General features: G+C 45.7%; 1 protein-coding gene across 8 annotated transcripts in view; it reads right to left on the bottom strand.

Annotated features, from left to right (window-relative positions):
• Positions 1-144: 144 nt before the first annotated feature.
• Positions 145-18,746, bottom strand: part of si:dkey-191m6.4 (rho GTPase-activating protein 22) — a 30,272-nt gene continuing 11,670 nt past the window's right edge. For 4 of the 8 annotated variants that reach the window (XM_047327535.1, XM_047327537.1, XM_047327536.1 and 1 more), the window contains 6 exons: positions 9,259-9,387; positions 5,303-5,510; positions 4,899-5,195; positions 4,562-4,683; positions 3,426-4,443; positions 145-3,006 (listed from right to left, as the gene is read on the bottom strand). In XM_047327535.1, coding sequence (XP_047183491.1) covers positions 2,784-3,006; positions 3,426-4,443; positions 4,562-4,683; positions 4,899-5,195; positions 5,303-5,510; positions 9,259-9,387 — 1,997 coding nt within the window. In that variant the 3' untranslated portion in view covers positions 145-2,783. Of the gene's footprint in view, positions 3,007-3,425; positions 4,444-4,561; positions 4,684-4,898; positions 5,196-5,302; positions 5,511-6,588; positions 6,845-9,258; positions 9,388-13,676; positions 14,033-18,746 lie in introns of those variants that run through there. The other 4 variants (XM_035612320.2, XR_007029816.1, XM_035612322.2 and 1 more) reach the window with 4 other exon arrangements.

Below are 18,746 nucleotides of genomic sequence, written 5' to 3'. Positions count from 1 at the left end.
TTGTTCATTTCAATATGTCAATCTGTCCAGTTTAAAAGTGGCTGGCCAGATAAACATGGAGCACGATAAAAGGGAAAGTCTTTACATTTTGTGCAAAGTCGTGGTTGGTTTGTCCGATTGGGCCGATTACAATAATTTCACCGATTGTCTTGCACGCGATCTTTGTCACCTTTTATTCTCGTACATGTCCATTCGTTACAATAGTGGAAACCCATAATAAATAAGCACCGTAGGATGATCGGCAGAGAAATCGGAATCAGAGAAACCTGCCGTAGACCTTGACCGTTAGATTGTGGACTGTAGAAGTGGCGAGGCCTCGAAGGACAAAATACCCTCTTACCTGTGCAAATTTAACAAGGGTAGTAACACCACTGGCTTCATGTTTTTGAAGTAAAAAAGAAAAAAGAAAGTCATTGTTCCAACTTCACTCATATGCTTTTTTTTTTTTTGTCCCTTTAACCACATTTTCAGCAAACATGCAATCCTCAGAAAACGGACACCGGCAGCTCTTCGTTCTGGGAACATAGAGAACCACAATCCAACGGGCCAGATGCATAAAGCGCACCGCTGCTGTCCGACGCGGCGTGACGCATCCCGTAATACATCACGTGCCTCAGCATGGCCAAGAGCTGCGGAGTCAAAGGAAGACGATTGCAGTGAGAAATGCAGTTCAGAGTTTCAACTGGTAGAAGTTATATTCCCCCCCCCCCCTCCCTCCCAACTGGGCTGGTTTCATCAACAACACGTTACATTCACCACAGGTGTACATTCTTCATTTCAAAAACTTCCATTCAAATTCACAATTCACTTTCACAGGAGTTGGCACCTTCGAGGGGAGATCGTCGAGTCATTCCTCTTCAGCAGCGTGAACATACAGTGACGACGACAACAACAACAACAACAACGCAGCCACTGTGTGTAATACGGGCCGACACAATGCACTACATCTCCGGGAGCAAGCAAGCAACGCTACCTTTTTTTTTTTTCTTTCTTTCCCTTCCTATTTTAAACAACACTTCCCTGAAGGCACAACCAGGAAATTCCATTGTGTTTTTTTTGTTGAGGGGCAGTGTTCAGCTTCGTGTGCCAAAATCAACACGGCTTCCAGGCGGGCCGTTCTGATCTGTAGTGCGGCGGTCCAGCTTTGGTATTCACTGTGCACCGGTAAAGAGGTCTTCGCCAACTGCGCCACGACCGTCCTCGTGTGCGAAGGCAGCGTAGGCCGAGTTGAACATTCTCCAATCGTTCTTCTGTTCTTTTTGTTGTTGTTGTAAATCCTGCACAATTAAAGGTTTATTGACATTGATTGAAGAAAAGAGAAAAAAAAAACCCGGAATGGACGCGGGAAACCCCGAAGGTGATGGTGACGCTAGAGGCACTGGGAGAGGAGCACAGGGGCGACTTGGGTCGAGGTCCCGCCGATTACTGCTCCGCGTTTGCCCGAAAAAAGGAGCTGTATTGAAAATCTGGTTTTCTGAACCTGCGCCGGGGGAAAACGGAATGAAAATGTCTTCTGTTGCTAATACAGCACGGGGGCTGAATGCATGTGGAGCAACCTCTGCTGAATCTGTTCACCCGAATCACACACACACACACAAACATAGTAACATGTTTCCTAAAACCCTAATGGTGTTTATATATTACGTTTTAATTAGCCTGGGTTTAGAGATATTTGTCTCAAAATGTAGACGGTTAGATTTTTAATTCCCGCTGCTTGTTACAATTACACTCAGGTCGCAGCTCGTCCCAGAAACGGTAAACCTGTCATTACTCTGGATAAATATACAGAACTCTTTAGTGTCTTCAAAATCAGCAAAGAAGAGGTCAAATGTTCTAGTTAGCTACCGCTGCAGGCAAATGAGAAGAAAAAAAGAAGTAGTTTCCTGTTGTGATTTGGGTAAACTCGCCGAGCAGGTGAAGGGACAGTTTGAAAAAGACATTCGGGAATCAACCGTATTCACTTTCTTGTCGAGAATTGATTTGAAAAATGATTGATATCACTGTCTATATGCTTAGGGCAGCACAAAGACTGGAACTCCCCATGAAACTATAGCATGCAGATTTTACATTTTGCTTTTGTGTAAATATTAAGGCGAATGAAATTTAACGCGGTAATTGATTCGCCGTAGATGCGTCGGCATAAGCAGATTAGTTCGGACAGAGCCACGGCAGCTCCTTCCTTGTCCCGTCCCCGACTCTCTTCCTTGTGTTCCAGGTGTAGATTAAATTTTTTTCGACCTATAGACGTATCTAACTCCCAGCAAAAAAGTGAATAACCATGTACCGAGTGGATTGCGATGAAAACCAGTCAGCTGACTGCATTCTGCATTAACGTCTCTCACGGGTCGTGTTGACCAGTGTCCCTGTAAAGAAGTGGTGTAGGAAGTCCAGTGCTCTCCAGGACGGAGGATATCAGAGACGCGACATTACGTTTCCACCGGTCGCACGCGGGCGTGCCACACACCACTTGTCGGGAGTGTGATCGCAGGAGCACCGGCCTAACGCTCCACTTCAAGCATGCGTAAGAAGGACAAAGCCGCCCGGTGCTTGTCGGAGATCATTAAGTCCCAGTTGGATATTCGGAATTGCCTCTATCATCCCCATAATTCTGTTATTTCTTCTCCTGAATGTATACGAATATGGCCGGTTCCTTTTTATTTTCTTGTTTTGCCGCACCGAGGACGACGTTAAAGGACACACCCGGCCCACGAACTATAAACCCTGATGACAGCCATGGTTTTTTTTTTGGGCCACGGACAGACGAGTGGCCTCGGGGTATCACATCAAATGTCGCTAGTCCTGGCGCCCAGGGCCAGATCCCCCAGCGTGGAGAAGAAGTCCTCCATCTCCTTCTCCAGGAGCCGGTTGCGGTTCTCCGCGTCCTCTCTCGCCCGCTCAGAGTTCCGCAGTTTGATCTCCAGCATGCGCTGCTTCTTCCGCTCCTGCTCCATCTCTTGTTCCAAGCGCTCCATCTGCGCGCACAGGGCGGCGCTGGACTCCTCCAGCCTGAGGGGACGCAGCACAACACAAACAGAAGGCAGAGGTCATCGACATTGACCTTTACTCGCCAATAGAAGGGGAGTGCAATGTTCCACGCGTTGTGAAGAAAGTTAGAATCTTTTTTTAGAATTTTGTATGTACTTGTAACTCGGTTTAAGAGCTTGGTCCACCTGAGAGCTAAACGTCAATATCTCAGCAGCGCAGCACAGAATATTTTGTTTACTCTTCTGTTCCTCTGAAGTCCCTTCTATCGAAGGACATTTCTCAGTCGCATCAGTCTAAAAGGCCGATGTCAATTTGTTCAGTCGACAGGGAACAAATGAGCAATTTGTTTAATTTGACTCTCATCGATTTACACAATCAGCACGAGGAGAAAATCTCCACACGTATGAAGTTCAGGGAATCCTATTAGTGCACAGACCCACCTTTGTATGCTGGCCTCGTAGGCAGTCTTCTGACTCCTCAACTCGTCCTTCAGGCCTTCCACCAGACTGCCCAGCGTCAGATTGACCTCGTCCCCATCCTCAGACATGACGATGGACGGCACACCGGCCGCCGCAGCCACGTTCCCGTTCTCGCTGCAGGCCGCGCTGCTGCTGCACAGCTCCATGGCCTCGCAGCTGTCCTGCTCCGAGCTCAGGTCCGTCATGGCCCCTCCGTCCCGTCCCCTGTCCATCTCCCTCTGGTTCTCCGTCCACTCCGCCTTCTCCCCGCCCTCGCCCCCCGCGCCACAGTTCCGGTTCGCCGAAGGCTCACTCCCAGAGTCGGGGACGGAGATCTCGCAGGAGGAGGTGGACCACGGGGTGCTGGACACACTCGGCACGCTGCCCATGCTGGAGAAGGAGGTGACGTTGTCGTAGGTGGACAGTCTCTGTGAGGAGCCGGTGGAGTCGCGGTCGCGGGCGGACCGTTCGCCCGAGGACGTGCGCCGGTGTCCCCTCAAGGACGACAAACCGTTCATGAGCCAGTTACCTCCACCACCACCGCCGCCTCCACCTCCTCCACCGCCAGAAGATACACTGGTTGTATCTGCCACGGAGCCGCCGCCGCCTCCCCCGGCGCCTTGCTTCGCTGCGGAGCTTTTGAATGAGTACTTCCAGGAAGGTAGGGACTTGGCTTGTTTACTCGGGCTGACCACAGTCTCACCCTTCCCCGACGGAGAGCCCAGTTTTGGTCCAGGGGACTGGGTGGGCGTGACGGCCGCACACAGCTTGGCGTCCAGGGACGAGGCGCTGCTGTGCAGCTCTGGGTCGGGGTTGGAGACTGGGCAGCTCTGGAGGTCTTCCTCGGAGATCCAGGCTCCCAGGCTGCGGTGTTGCAGCTGCTGCCCCTGGACGGGGAGTTCTGTTTGAGGTATGGTGGGTCCCTCCTGGTCCCTCCCTGAGTACAAACGGTCGTGTTCCCTGATGAGGACCGACATCAGGTGCTGGACCAGAGAGGTGCCTGGACGATAATGGACCACGGTCAGACAGATGGTACAAAGGTTTTTTTATGTAGTTTTTTTTTTAAGGGTTAGTTTGTGATGACTTCTTACCACAAAGTCAGTGAACATGGTCCATACCTTCCATGATAGTGACTGGGTCCTCCATCTTGGGTCGAAGGATATTTGGTCCAAATACTGTGGCGAGGTTCTGGACGCTCATCTTGTTCTTGCTGCAGTGCGACTGGACCTCGTCAAGGAATCTGAAGTGAGCCACAGAGTTAAAACACTAGAGGGAAAAAGCAGCCGTCATCCCAGAGGACTGGTAACATTCGCTGCTGTATTCTCATTCACATTCTTGAAACTACCAAAAGGAATCTAAAGAAAAATCACGTCTGTGTCGGGCACTGTTGTCATTTCTCAGTGTGTATTTCACACATTCAACTGAAATGAGATAGCATAAAAAAAGTGGACCTACTTGCATATGTACTTAAGGAGATTGAAGTTCGGTAGAGGTAGAGTGTTAACTTGATTCCCAAGCTCCTGGACCCCCTGATATAAGACAGATTGTAACAGTTTAGGAACACTGTGACACACACACACACACACACACACACACACACACGTGCGCCTGGCAAATACCTCCTCCTCATCTTTGGCCAAAAGCTGTGCACAGGTTAGAAAGTCTTCATATTTGGAAAAGGGAATGACTGGTTCAGGCAGCTCCCGCAGATACAACTTCAGCAGGGACGCCACCGTGTGGACTTCTGTGTTACTGCAAGAGAGCGCAGAAACAAATTCTGTCTACCGGGTGTTCCTTTATTTAACATGCACTAAAAGCTGGCGCGTACCCCTCGTAGGACCCCCCCTCTGCATGCCTACCTGTCAAACAGAGGCTTGTCGCCGCAGTCAAAGGCCTCCTGCAGCTCTTTGACCAGGTTGGCCTGTCCGGGCATCCGGAAGAGACCCTCCTCGTCCAGACCCCTCTCCCTGATGAAGTCCACACACTGCTCGACCAGCAGAGGCGCCAGCCGCGGGCCGAACTTCTTCTCATACTGCACCGTGTCCTCTAGACGCTGGCCAAATATCCCTGGGGGACACATGGAGGAAACGTGAAATATCTATGCAGGCTATACAGTGGGCTGTAGTATAGACGTGAAGTTTAGAATACAGTCCTTCAATAACGGACCTTCAACGATGAAGCTGCTACCAAAAACATTCGGTCTCTCTCATTTCTAATTGAGTTAGACTGTCCATTTTGTGAAATTATCGTTGAGACACTCGAGACGATTTATTCGAAACGTTACAATAAGATAATATCCACTGTGAGATGTTATAAATCCTGTATTGAGTTTCTCAATGTTAAAGCAACCTCATTTGCAATCCCGTGTTTCTCTGGAGCAACGTCATGGCCCAGTGTGTCACTAGCCTGGGACCCAGACGAATTCTTGGAGCTCAGAATACGGTCTGGATCCCCCACCCCCCCATTGGGAAGCGATTTCCACCCGGCAGAAAACTTGCCGGTCCAATCACAACCGGTTATCTGACAATGGGCGGTGGTTCATACCAAGACACGGACAGAAGTGACTTTTGCAAACATCCAAGGCCGCCGCTGACGAACAAGCATTTGACAAACAGTCACAAAAAAACGGCAACACTCGTTCACAGACATTGCAGGGATCGTCTTCGCGGGCGTCTCCTCTGGGCGCGCTCTCGTCTGTTGACATTTTCTCGTCGCTCAACAGACGTCGCATGAATCGCTGCTATCCAATTGGGTCCTCTTGGAAATTCGAAAATTGAACCGAGAGGTTCCAGACTTATACGCATTTGAGTATTAGTCTGGCTACGCCCGGCTAGTGTTTCACATGCACAGCATCGGCTAAAAACATCACAGCAAACAACTGCCCTGTGGTTTGCAGGAACATGCCGCCTTTGTGCAGAGTTTCAAGTAGTTGAGGAGAATGTCAAAGGATGAAAAGATGATGTTATTCCTCGTCTTGAATTGAATCCATCATCCTTGTCGTTAAAAAGACAATTTTGAATTGGCCAAGATGAGAAATTATTAGCAGAAATGTGTTAAATATGCGACAAGTGACATAAAAAGACAGAACTCAGTTATTTCAAACATGTTCCAAACGCATGGCAGAACCACTGCTGCTGTCCGTTACCTGTTGACCGGCTGCAGCAGTCGCAGGTGGCCGGCAGCTCGCAGTAGTCGTAGTAGTTCACCGAGCAGGGGCTGCACAGCAGCAGGGCGCGCTTTTCATACACCCCGAACCCACATTTCACCAAGTTCATCCATTCCAGTTCAGGCATTTGACTGCGCCGGTATAGTACAGATTCACCCTCGCATTCGACAAAAGCCCTGCGCCTGCAGAAGCGAGACTACACAGTCGAGGGAACGGCAGTGGAGGAGGAGCAGAAGCCGACGGCAGCTGATGGAGCAGAGGAAAATGTGACCGGCAGACGGGGTGGGTTGGGGCAGGGGGGGGGGGGGGGTCAGCGCTCCGTGACCGCAGTCCCGCTGTTAACGACGGGTCTGCGAGTTGGAGACAGATCTATTCTGGGCCGAGAACTGACAGACAGACAGACAGACAGACAGACAGACAGACAGACACCCCCCCCTCTCCCTGTGTGAGAGGACCTTTGAATCTGTCGACAGGAGCGTGGGGGGGATTGACCCAATTGATGATTAATACATGCATGCGTTTTTTTCCTCTTTTTTTTTATTTCACTTGAAGGCCGTGGAAACAAGGAACACATTGTTGCATGCAGATTCATGCATCCAACAGGAGCAGCGCTACCATCTGGACGTAGTCGTGTTCCTGGCTACCTGGTGACTTTAACCCTCCTTTAACAATGTCTTTGTCTGCACCAACTCCTGAGGCAAACATTAGCTACAAAACACACCCCACACACCTTTATTATATCATAATATTCTCTATATATCATATGGGTATGTGTGTATTTTCTGAAAATATTTGAGCAGTTATTAAGGGAAACAGTGGGTGGGGGGAGTGGTTACGTGTGTGCAAGCTTTAGTCTGCGTATGTGTTGCACTGTGTTCTCTGTAAGGACCCCCTTGAAAACCACATGGTTCATGTCAAGGAGTTTATCCTGTACGAATAAACTGTCATTAATATTCGAGGCAATGAGATATTTCACAATATATACATTTTGAAAAGCAAATACTGTAATTATTCGAATTATGTAAAACTTATTTTTCAGATTCCACAAAAACTCCTCTAACCGTTACAAAAAAATAAATACTTTAGTGCCCATCCACATAAACAGAAATGACACATTTTCATGCTCATTCTGAATATTAGTGTCACATTGTGTTTGACAATAGGCAATATTAGGATCTAACATAAATACAAACAAATATACTACATCTTAGAACATTCTTTTTTTTCTAGCAAGGAGATATTTATCTGTATAAGGAAATAAGAGTTGCAACTTGGGAAACAGGTTGATTCTTTTTTAAATTGTGCAGCATTTTTGTCATTCAGGTGGTTAAAAGAGTTTTCGAAGGGGTTCTGGAAATTCTTCTTCCAACCGTGTCGGTGTCAAACAACCTTTAAGGTATTTTTCGTATAAATGAAAATGTATAATCTAACGGTAATAAATGGCACATGCTGAAACAGTTTAATGATCAGATAGCATTATCATAATCATAATTTAATTAATAAAAAAAGCAAGACATTTTAACACTGGATTCTCAACTTCTCTCTGTCTATCAAAGGATGTGATGCCCTTTTTCAGTTTTAGGTATTTGTCAGACATAGTAGACAATTTGAAGACTTCACTTTGGCTCAATTGAATTTCTGATTGATGGAATTTATTAAGTTTATTGATCAAAATGAAGTATGTTCATTGTTATTATTAGTTGTAGCTCTTACACTTGCCCCCCCGAATTTAAAAATGAAAATGAGACCGGTGACATCATACACTATACATCATTGGTGCGTTATATTCTACATGCATGCCCCTATTAATACACAGCTCCTTTGTAACCCAGCACCACGCTCTTCAGCTGCTCCTTATGTCCCGGTTCACACCCAGGCAGGTCAGGTTATATTTCTGGCCTCCCGTCAAAGTACACTAGTTAGACGTGCAGAGCAGACAGGGTGAGACTGAACCACGTGCTCACCGCCCACGCAGAGGAGGAAGAAGAGCAGCAGGAGAAAAGAAAAAGAAGCTATCCTCGACTCAATCGCAGGCTGAGCTGCATTCAGTGCCGATCCTTGTACTTTGCTGGCTCGTGAACAGGTGCCACCACAGGCAGAAGCCTAAGAGACGCACTCAGTCCTCTATTTTTGAATTTCAAACCCTGCACTGCGACAGATTGACGGCAAACTCTCGTCGCATTTCTCCGGTCAGGTACAGTAGACTGACACCAGGAAATAGTGACATCGGGGTGAGAATTAACTGCAGGCTAAAAAAAAACGAGACACAGTAGGGGGGTCAGTGATGTAGACACACCAGGAGGAGCCATTTTCCTACTTCAGCAGCGATATCTTGTCGCAGGAACCGCTGCAAAAAAAAAAAATGGGGAACTATACTTCCTGGCTACAGGGCTTGGAAACAACAGCCCCATGTCCAAGATAAAGAGGAATTAAATTGATACCGATGAGGAAAACTGAGCAATCTATCAACATAACTTCTGGTTGTTCTTTTCCAATACACTGAGGAAAAGAACATCTACTGTTATACAAAGCCTTGGGTTTAAATTGTTGCTCACTCTCACGAGGTCAGATGACGTTCAAGGATTATGCCTGTGTTTTTAAAGGTGATCGTGTTTCTCTTTTTTTTTTTTGTTGGGGCTGTGACGTTACCTCCTCCAAATGGCGCCCAGATGACCCGGCGGATGGCCTTGACCCAGTCGTCCATGTCCGACTGGGAGTTTGCCATGAGCAGGAAGGATTCATGACTGATTGGCGCCCGGTCCTTCTCTCCTGTTCCACCTACAGGGACAAACACGAGGGGGGGGAGACAAAAAAGTAAAGGCGTTGGCAAATTTATCGTTTACTCCAGAACACGGGAATTTATCCTAATTAACCGAGTGGTGGTTGATTAGTGGGCACATATATTGTAGTTTTACTCCACCATATTTCCCAAATTCCCTTGTTCCTAATTTTTACTATAGCCTAGAATTAAACACTGTTCCTCCACTAAATTGGTTATATTTGTTTAAGGAACAAACATTTATTGGATAATCAGGGTGTCACCGACAGCAGTCGGTGTATGCACTGAGGTTGTGCTAACTTTCTGTTCGCTACCTTTTACAAAAAGACAGTAATAGTTATAGTGCACATCTTTTAACGTTTGTAGGCGAGTTGTGAAAATATGGTACGAATTAGCTTGGATTTCCCCCCCCCCAAACAATGAAATGAAATTAAAAATGATATGAATTATTTCATAACAAATCTTTTAATGGTAGAAGAAGAAGGAAAAAACTAAACAAAAAAGATAATATACTGCCCAGAATAGTGTTTTTTGTCTGGGACTGACGCCGTAAAAGCCAATGTGCTGTAAGGACTTCTTACCACTAGATGGGAGAATTGTTGCAGTTTCAGTGCTCGTGGATTTGTACTCTGACCGGTACTTGAGGCCTCAGTAACTCCGGATCACATTATCACTTAAGGTATTATAAACTGAGCAGCTTTTGGGGAAAGCAGAAGGTAATTTTATCCTCATCTGCTACATTAAAAAAAAAAAACTCATAATAAATGCATAATGAGGGATGCTACATCGAGAACATATCAATATTGTACACACCCACTTTTTCTTCGACAACAGCAAAAAGAAAAGTGTGACACACGATCAGCTGCTACATGGAAACCTCACTGACACAAATAGACAGTAAATCCCCTCCGCCACGGTGTATACACCTTTTTTTCTTCTGCAAGAAGACATTTGCATAAATCTGGAGAGAATGTCATGTGTTTTTCTGTTTGGCCGAGCCCATTAGTGTTGGAAGGTGTTGTTGCCACAGTCGCGGCCACTGTTGTCGCAGTCATTTAGCCGTGAGGAGGGGAATCCAAATATAAACAGCGGTGCCATAAAGCTGAGTGCCATTGTCACCCAGCTTCGCAAACTCACACCGTCGTGATGAACAACACAGTGCGGTCGGTCTTCACATGTGCTCCACTGTCCCGGGATGCCCAGAACGGAGGGTATTGTGTACACACAATAGAATTTAAATGAGCCTTTTAATTTGTCCTCAGAGAAAAAAAAAGAGTCACATTAAGTGGATGGTTAAAAATACAGAGGGACAGACTCAGACGAGGAGCCCGGGCACATCCAATACTTAATCTTCATTGAATTGTGACTTGATAAGACACACACACACACACACACACACACACACACACACACACACACACACACACACACACACACACACACACACACACACACACACACACACACACACACACACACACACACACACACACACACACACACACACACACACACACACACACACACACACACACACACAGAGGCACTTCGAATCAATCCCAACATATAGCTGACAAGATAACGCTCGCTGCGGGGGGTTCACAGCAGCGTGCACGTTAAACTGAGTGGTCCACTTAAACAAAATTCCCAGTTATGAATGTGATTGGCTCTTCCACACACCGATCAGACAGAGGTTGACATTTGAGTCTGCGTGGAGGTTGAGCGGTCCTCGGCACGGGCGCCAAGAGTTATCGCGCTCAGGGCGTCTGCTCATTGAAGATATTTTCTTTTCTTCATAATTACGGATGCGGTCCTTAAATGTCAGACGGCTCGTGGACACTGTCGAATTGGAGATTAATGCAAAAGGAGGGAGGAAGTGGAACAGGTTTTTTTTTTGGGACTGGTGCAAAGGAGGAGACATTATCTCGCCGATGCCACTGTTTGAACGTGCTGAATCGTCACTGTGGGGTGGGATACCTGTAGTCAGCAGAGAGCGGATGCACCGCACCTTTGAACGTGCTGGAGAACCCCAGTTCTTAAAGCATCAAGAGTGTCACGGCTGGGTGTTTTTCAGTTAACTTCTTCTCCATGAAGTGGTTTTTAATTGTGTGTGCTTAGGGACCTTTACTTGCACATATTACTCATTGAAAAAGTAATTGCGCCGCTGAAGTGTTTTGGCAACAGGAAAGGAAACATTAGAATACTAACCATTAATATCATCACTAACCATTTATATATCCCTCCAACTCTGACCAAAACCAGATCGATCCTGAATGCTGCTTTACCAGACAACTACATCACATGCAATGTACAGCTACAACATTTTAGAGGGAAAAAAATTATGATTTCTCGATTCTCTGTACCAGTAAACGCACAAGGCCTGGATCAGATATTCTACCAAACCTCCCAAAAATAAAGAATATATCATAACATCAGACCTGATATCAACCCACCCCTCCCTCACAAAAATATAAAAAAGTAAGAGTGTTATAGTGGAGTAACTGTACTGTATTTACTGAATTTCATATTATAATCTGTTACATTACTTAAAAAAAAAAAGTAAATGTAACTGTGACATTGCTGGGGCACTGTTTAACGCTCATGGAAGTCATTGTTGGAGAACGGTAAAAATAATAATTTTAGCTTTACAATATGAATAGCTGCTACGTTTTTATGTTCTGCACAAGATGCTTATTTAGTATAATATACAGACAGTCCCAGTATAACTATTCAGGGTTATTATAACATAAGGAGGGAAGGCAAGACTTTTGCTCTTTAGCTATAACAGACTGCTCATTAAGATATTGCTATTTTCTCAGAAATTTGACAATAGAAATAATCTGACATGAAATAATCAACACCAATCTCGAGTTCATCCCTTGGAAATTCTGGGCCAGGAGACGGTTAGCCCGGAAAATGGGGCAATCAGCTAGTCTATAGCTCGGCCCTAGCCGAGAAGGAGTTCTGTGTACAGTCGCCGTAAAAAAACGCAGAGTTGTCATTTTTTGCATGACAGCTTTTGTGCAGATTTGAACAAAAAGAAAGAAAGACAGTTAATACAATATAATAACCAATGAGCAGCTTGAGCTGGTAGGTGGATTTTAAGAAGGTTTATCCTCATGGCCTATGTCATGCAGTTTATATTCCACACCATTGAATGTGTTGACGTGCCTTTGTCCCCTCAGGCTACATCCTCTGTTAAATATTGTGACTGATGACTGGGCTCTGTGAATTGGTTGGGGGATTAACTTTTCTACGAACTCTCAGCTTATTATTGGTTTGAGAGTATTCGTTACACACCGACATTACCGAGGACCCCGTCAGCGGAGGTAAGTAGAACTGCAGTTCACAGCACTAATCGTGCCTGATATTTTAAACATGCAGTACGTGACGTGTTCAGTCTCATTCTTGGCCAGCAGCTTTCCTTTTGCGCGTCTGAGGGAGTCCGACACACACACACGCACACGTGCACACACACACACACACACACACCGCTCAGCACGCTGAACCTCCCACTCACGATGACGTCGAACGCACATCATGTGTGATGATTAGTTAACATGAATACAGACGAGCTGTCCAAATTCTAGCATTGTCTGATGGGATACGTTTTTGATGGAACGTGACGGTGAAGTTGTGCCCAACAAGAAGAGGAGGCAAAGAGAATGAAATCATAAAGAGGGCTGTGATGAACACTGACAAATACACAAAAGAGATACTCCTTAAGTGCAACACATTTAAGATCGTTTCCCGCCACTATATTTCTATTGTGAGTGCGACAGTTCACACTGAACCACATTCATGTTACACCTGCGGCTCTGTCAACAATTCGAGTAATCCAAGTAAAGTAACTAAGTGATAAAATGGAAGTTTGAAAAGATGTCGACCAGATGACAGTATTCGTGCACCTCCCAGTATACGACCCTGAGGCCAGAGCAGAAAGGGGAAGGAGAGATTAACGCAGAACATGACGAAAGTTGTTATACAGCATTCAAATAATTTGCCGAAGTAAAAAAAGGCTGCAGGTGAAACTCATTCTTCAACAAAACTTTTCACAAGCTCCCCTGCTCGTCTGTCCGTGTCAGATTACTGCTGAGCCGACAGGATGACGGTGGGAACGGCAGTCAAATACTGTGGCAAAAAAAAGGAGAAAAAAAAAGAGAGCCATAAATAAGAGATCGTTCTAAGCGTACTGTAAATCCCATCAGTCTCAAAGCTACCCAGGCGCTGCCACTTTGGTCTCAACCACACTTGTAAAAAAAAATCTCCAGCATCTGTTTACCGTTACCTTGGAGATGTTGTTTCTTCAGTCTGTCCGGCTTGCAGCAGGCCGGCCCCATGTCTGAGCGAGCGGTGCGGGCTGAGGCCGAGGGGACTGGCTGTGGCCTGAAGCCGGAGCAGCATAAAGTAGCGGCTCCTCCGCCGGCACAAAGTCCGTTTGGAAGCAGATCAGTACGCAGGTAGCACTGACGGCCAGAACCTGCCAGTGAGGCATGCTCAATGCCAGCGGGAAACAAAACCCGTCAAACGAGTCCCACTTCTTGCCACTCACTCCGTTTATTCTGCCCATTCATTCGCTCTTCCTCTTCCTGTCTCTCTCATTCAGCAGTGTGGGTAGCAGGTCCGTTCCCTCAGCCCCCCTGGGGGGAAGCAAATCCCTGAGGAGGAGTGTAACAAGGCTGTGTCTCTCTTTGTCTGTCCCTCTCTCTCCCTCTCTCTCTCTCTCTCTCTGAGTGTGTGTGTGTGTGTGTGTGTGTGTGCGCGCGTGCACAGTAACTGGGAGATGGGCTGTCCTCCAATCTTTGCCAAATAAACTTTTACACACAGACACACAGACACATGCACACACACACACACACACACACACACACACACACACACACACACACACACACACACACACACACACACACACACACACACACACACACACACACACACACACACACACACACACACACACACACACACACACACACACACACACACACACACAGAAATCAGACAATACCCATCAATTTCTGTGCGAGATACAGGCAGATACACACTATGGATTCTTCCTTTCACTCAGACAGCATTTAGGATCATTGTGCATGATCTTTTTTTGGGGGGACTTTTTAAATAAATAAACCCCAAAAAACTTTCTGCTTTCTATCACTGATTGCTACAGTATAATCCAAATAAGGGATTCAACCTATAAGCAGTTCAATAACACTTTTCCAGTAATACAAAATGGAAATGCGTTACAACACTGTCACAGACTATGTTGATTAACAAGCACAGTCATATCTTTTCTAAATATTAACCAATCAGAAGCAGAAACTGTCTGTAGTTGTCGCTGGCAATGTAGTAAAAAACCTTTTGAATGAATGAAACACTGTTTGCAAAAGCAGCAATAATCGAAATAGCTGATCATCCAAAGAGATATAATAATAATAATAATAATAAATTGCATTTATAGAGCACTTTTCATTGCTAAAAGCAATCTCAAAGTGCTAAGAGATATGTCCAACCCATAAGGTTTATCAAATCAAAGGTTCAAGAAAAGCAATGACAGTCATATCTCGTCTGTCTGATTGATGGACGACCTCAGGGAAGTGCGGAACCCCCCCACCCCCCCTAAAAAAAAAAGACTCTCTCAATCTGACCTCTTGTCAGACCAAAAGTAAGCCACTCGTTACGCTGGGCTAAAATGACACACAGACATTAAAGTGGTGTCAGTCTTGTTATTTAAGAAGTGTATTTCGCAAAGGGTCAAACTATTCCTTAGGCAGGAGAACACAAATCCATGTCTTCCTTTGGTTGCATCCCAAATTAATGATATCCAGCCAATGACTCTGACTGTAAACTTACATATTTTGTGAATTTTGCAATGTTGTTTGAAAGCCATGGATCAAAAAATTGGCATAAAAAAAAATGATAATTTAGGATTGCCAATGGCTGATATGTAAAGAGCTGTGTTAATTCTACAGATGTCAAAGTATTTTTGTTCTTCAAGTCAGAAAACATGACTGAACTTTAACAAGGATTTCTTGGTGTTAAAAACAACATTTCTGGGGAAATGCGTGGACGGGATGCAAAGTGTGTGTGTGTGTGTGGGCCCGCTCTTAATACTGAATTAGCAGAAGCTGTCACGTTTGCACAGGCAAGTGTGTTTTGTGTGCGAGTGTGCCGTTTCCCAGATGGCTTAATTGCTTCACACTGCCACAACAGGGGGCTCGCAGCCCTAAGTCAGCCATTAAATACAAAAGAATACTTTCAAAATATCCAATTATTTTTCCGGTTTCCTTCATGCGTATACGGGCTTTGAGACCGGCTCAATTCAGACTCGGGCACATGAGTGCGGAATCAGCCTTGTTTGGGTGCCCTGCTCGCTCCGTCTGCGATGCGAGCTGATAAAGAAAAACATGGTGGGAGTCCAATTTCTAATTGCTTGCACGCTGAGCTGCTGCTGTTATATCACTCGGATAATGATAAGAGGAAGTAGTAGTGGCAGCCGGGTCGAGGGTGCGTGCCCCGTCTGCAGCCACTGAGCAGTGCTCAAGAAAGATTCTGCAGGATAAAGTGTCCACCAGGGTTTTAATGGCGACTACGACCTTGACATTGTGTGCCCGTAAGACGTGTGTCGAGTAATGATGACGAATGATGATGGACATGAACTTCTAACTGTCTGCTTTAATAGTTTTTTATCGATAGCCATAACATTATACAGTGTGTGTGTGTGTGTGTGTGTGTGTGTGTGTGTGTGTGTGTGTGTGTGCGCGCGCGTTTCAGGGGTTCAGCATCTTGTGGCTACTATCTGTCTTGTATCTACCTTTTGAAACAGGGCTGAGTACTCCATATCTCCTCAATAAACACGACCAATGGACCCTGTGGCTAAGTCTCTCACGCACGCACGCACGCACGCACGCACGCACACACGCACACACGCACACACGCACACACACACACACACACACACACACACACACACACACACACACACACACACACACACACACACACACACACACACACACACACAGAGTCCATCAGTCAATGACATGACCCATATGAGCAGCCGCGGTCCCCGGGCTCCTTTGGAGGACGAGGCTCGTGTTACAGTGGACAAAGGGTTGCTGAAAGTGAGTGAAAGCCCGCAGCTGATTTATCAGCACTGATAAGAAAAACCCACCTTCGTTTCTGGGCTGGCCTGACCTCAAATTGAGGGGTTTATCAGTCTGCTCAGACGTGTGGCCGTCTATGAGCTCCTGTTGCAGGGTCTTTACAGAACACTACGCACGAAATGGCGAAAATGGCGCATTTCGCACCCGGAGCAATACGTTTCTCCAAACCTTTTCTGCGCTTAACCTAATACTATGGTGATAATAGCCTGGCCAAAAGAACACGAATACGAACAAGATCTTTGAAATGGTCAAGGTGTTAGTGGGATGTAATGAAGATGAAATGGAATTAGGGCCTCGGCTGATTTTTTTTCACAATGTGCAGATTATTTACTTTGGAAAAACGATTCTTCTTTTACAAAACATCAGGAAACAGTTTCCTGTAGTGCAAGGTGATGCCATCAAATGTCTTGTTATGTCTGACCAACAGTCCAACATGTTTTCAATTCAATATAAGACCAAGACAAGCAGAACATTTTTGCAACTGTAACTTGGCCATTTCTGCTTGAAAAATGAATGACCAATTGATATACAATACATTGATGAATGAATAATCATGAAAATAGTCGATTTTCTGTTGATCGACTAATTGCTGCCTCTAGAAGCGATACGGACAGAAATGAGCATACCAAAATCACATGGCTATATTATTGCATGTTTATACGGAAAGAGTTACAGTAAAAATAGAATTAAAGAGTGGGAGGCGTTTGTGCAAAAGAGCATTAGTGCAAATTGTGCTAAAAGCAGATTTTTTAAATCTCAGTCACTGCATCAGGTGATCTTGTACCATTAAGTCTCTCTGCTTGACGCTGCAGACATGGCTGAACGACACAGGGACTGGTTCAAAAAGAAGCCCCCAGCCTAAGAAGCGCGGCTCTTAACACAACGTGAAGTCTAAAATCTCCAGGCCTATTCCTTTCATACAACAGGAGAGAATGAACGTCTCCGTAAGCTGATTACAGGCTACAGACAGAGAGCGGAGACTCGAGTGTTTCTCCCCCAGGCGCCGACAAATCTAATATGGTGTAAACATCAGATGTACGGTAGTCGGCATCAAGTTGTTGCACACGTGGATTGAAACGAGGAAGAACGTAAATGGGATCATACAGAAATACACTGCTGCTGATCTGATCACAAGGAATCTCCACATTGTAAAGAGCAGTTTTAACATTATTATCTCATGTAACATTTAAACCCTCCAGTCATCAGGTTATATCTCATCCGCTCACTCTTATTAACAGTGCGTATTTGTCTGAGAGCTACCGCTCCTCATGTCAATTGTTTCTGCTGGCCTCCGCTGACCTGCCTATCTTATACTCGCCACCATCCGACTTGACTCTTCACATCTTACCCACCCGGCAACTGTATTTTTTGGTCTGCCTTTAATAAATAATAATACATTTCATTTATAGAGCACTTTTCATTGCCTCCCTCCTGTTTTTTTTTTGTTTTTTTTGTTCCTCGGCTGCAGTCCCGTCCCCAAGAAGCTATAAGTTAGATGCTCATTGGGCTTCACGCCCATCCGCGATGTTGACCAGGCCATAAACAAGACACACAAGCCTGGCAGCCATTCCAAACACAAAGAGTGACCTCCGAGCAAACACACTCACAGAATGACAAGAGTGATGTAGAGTACCAGAGGGGTTCTGCGGGACACCGTATGGTTCATACAATATATTGTTTTTCATTATATTCGACAAAAGGGTTTAATACACATGCCAATAAATCCACACCTCAAGACACACGCGAAAAAAATAAATAAGTGTAGCATCGATTGAGTGAAACCACGAAAGGCCACATAAGGTCAATCTGGCCGGGCTGCACAGCCACAGGCAAAGCCTCTCTGAGTCGGCTGTGGGTGCAACATGTGGAGCGTGACGACTCACTAACAGGTCCTGAGATGTCAGCTCCGTACGATGGAGATGCCATTTTAGTTTTCAATTAATTTCATGCTGCTTGTTTGGTCGGAGTTAAACTCTTTCCAGCTCGGGAGCTGCAAACGCAACACCGGTGCCAGACGTTGGTGTGCCGGCTCCGGGGTCATGAGACGTGAGATTAGGAGGTGGAACGCTGCAGCGACTGAAACTTGGCTAACGGTGCCCCCTGCTGTCTGAATACTGAACAGCAGTCGGAGAAAAGAGCTAATTATACTGCAGCCTTTTCCTGCCCTGTTTAAAAGTGCAAAGAAAAAAAAA

This window comes from Scophthalmus maximus, chromosome 16 (genome assembly GCF_022379125.1).
Source record: "Scophthalmus maximus strain ysfricsl-2021 chromosome 16, ASM2237912v1, whole genome shotgun sequence".
Lineage (NCBI taxonomy): Eukaryota > Metazoa > Chordata > Actinopteri > Pleuronectiformes > Scophthalmidae > Scophthalmus > Scophthalmus maximus.
Note: the sequence above shows the minus strand (reverse complement) of the source record. Positions and strands in the feature narration are given on the sequence as shown.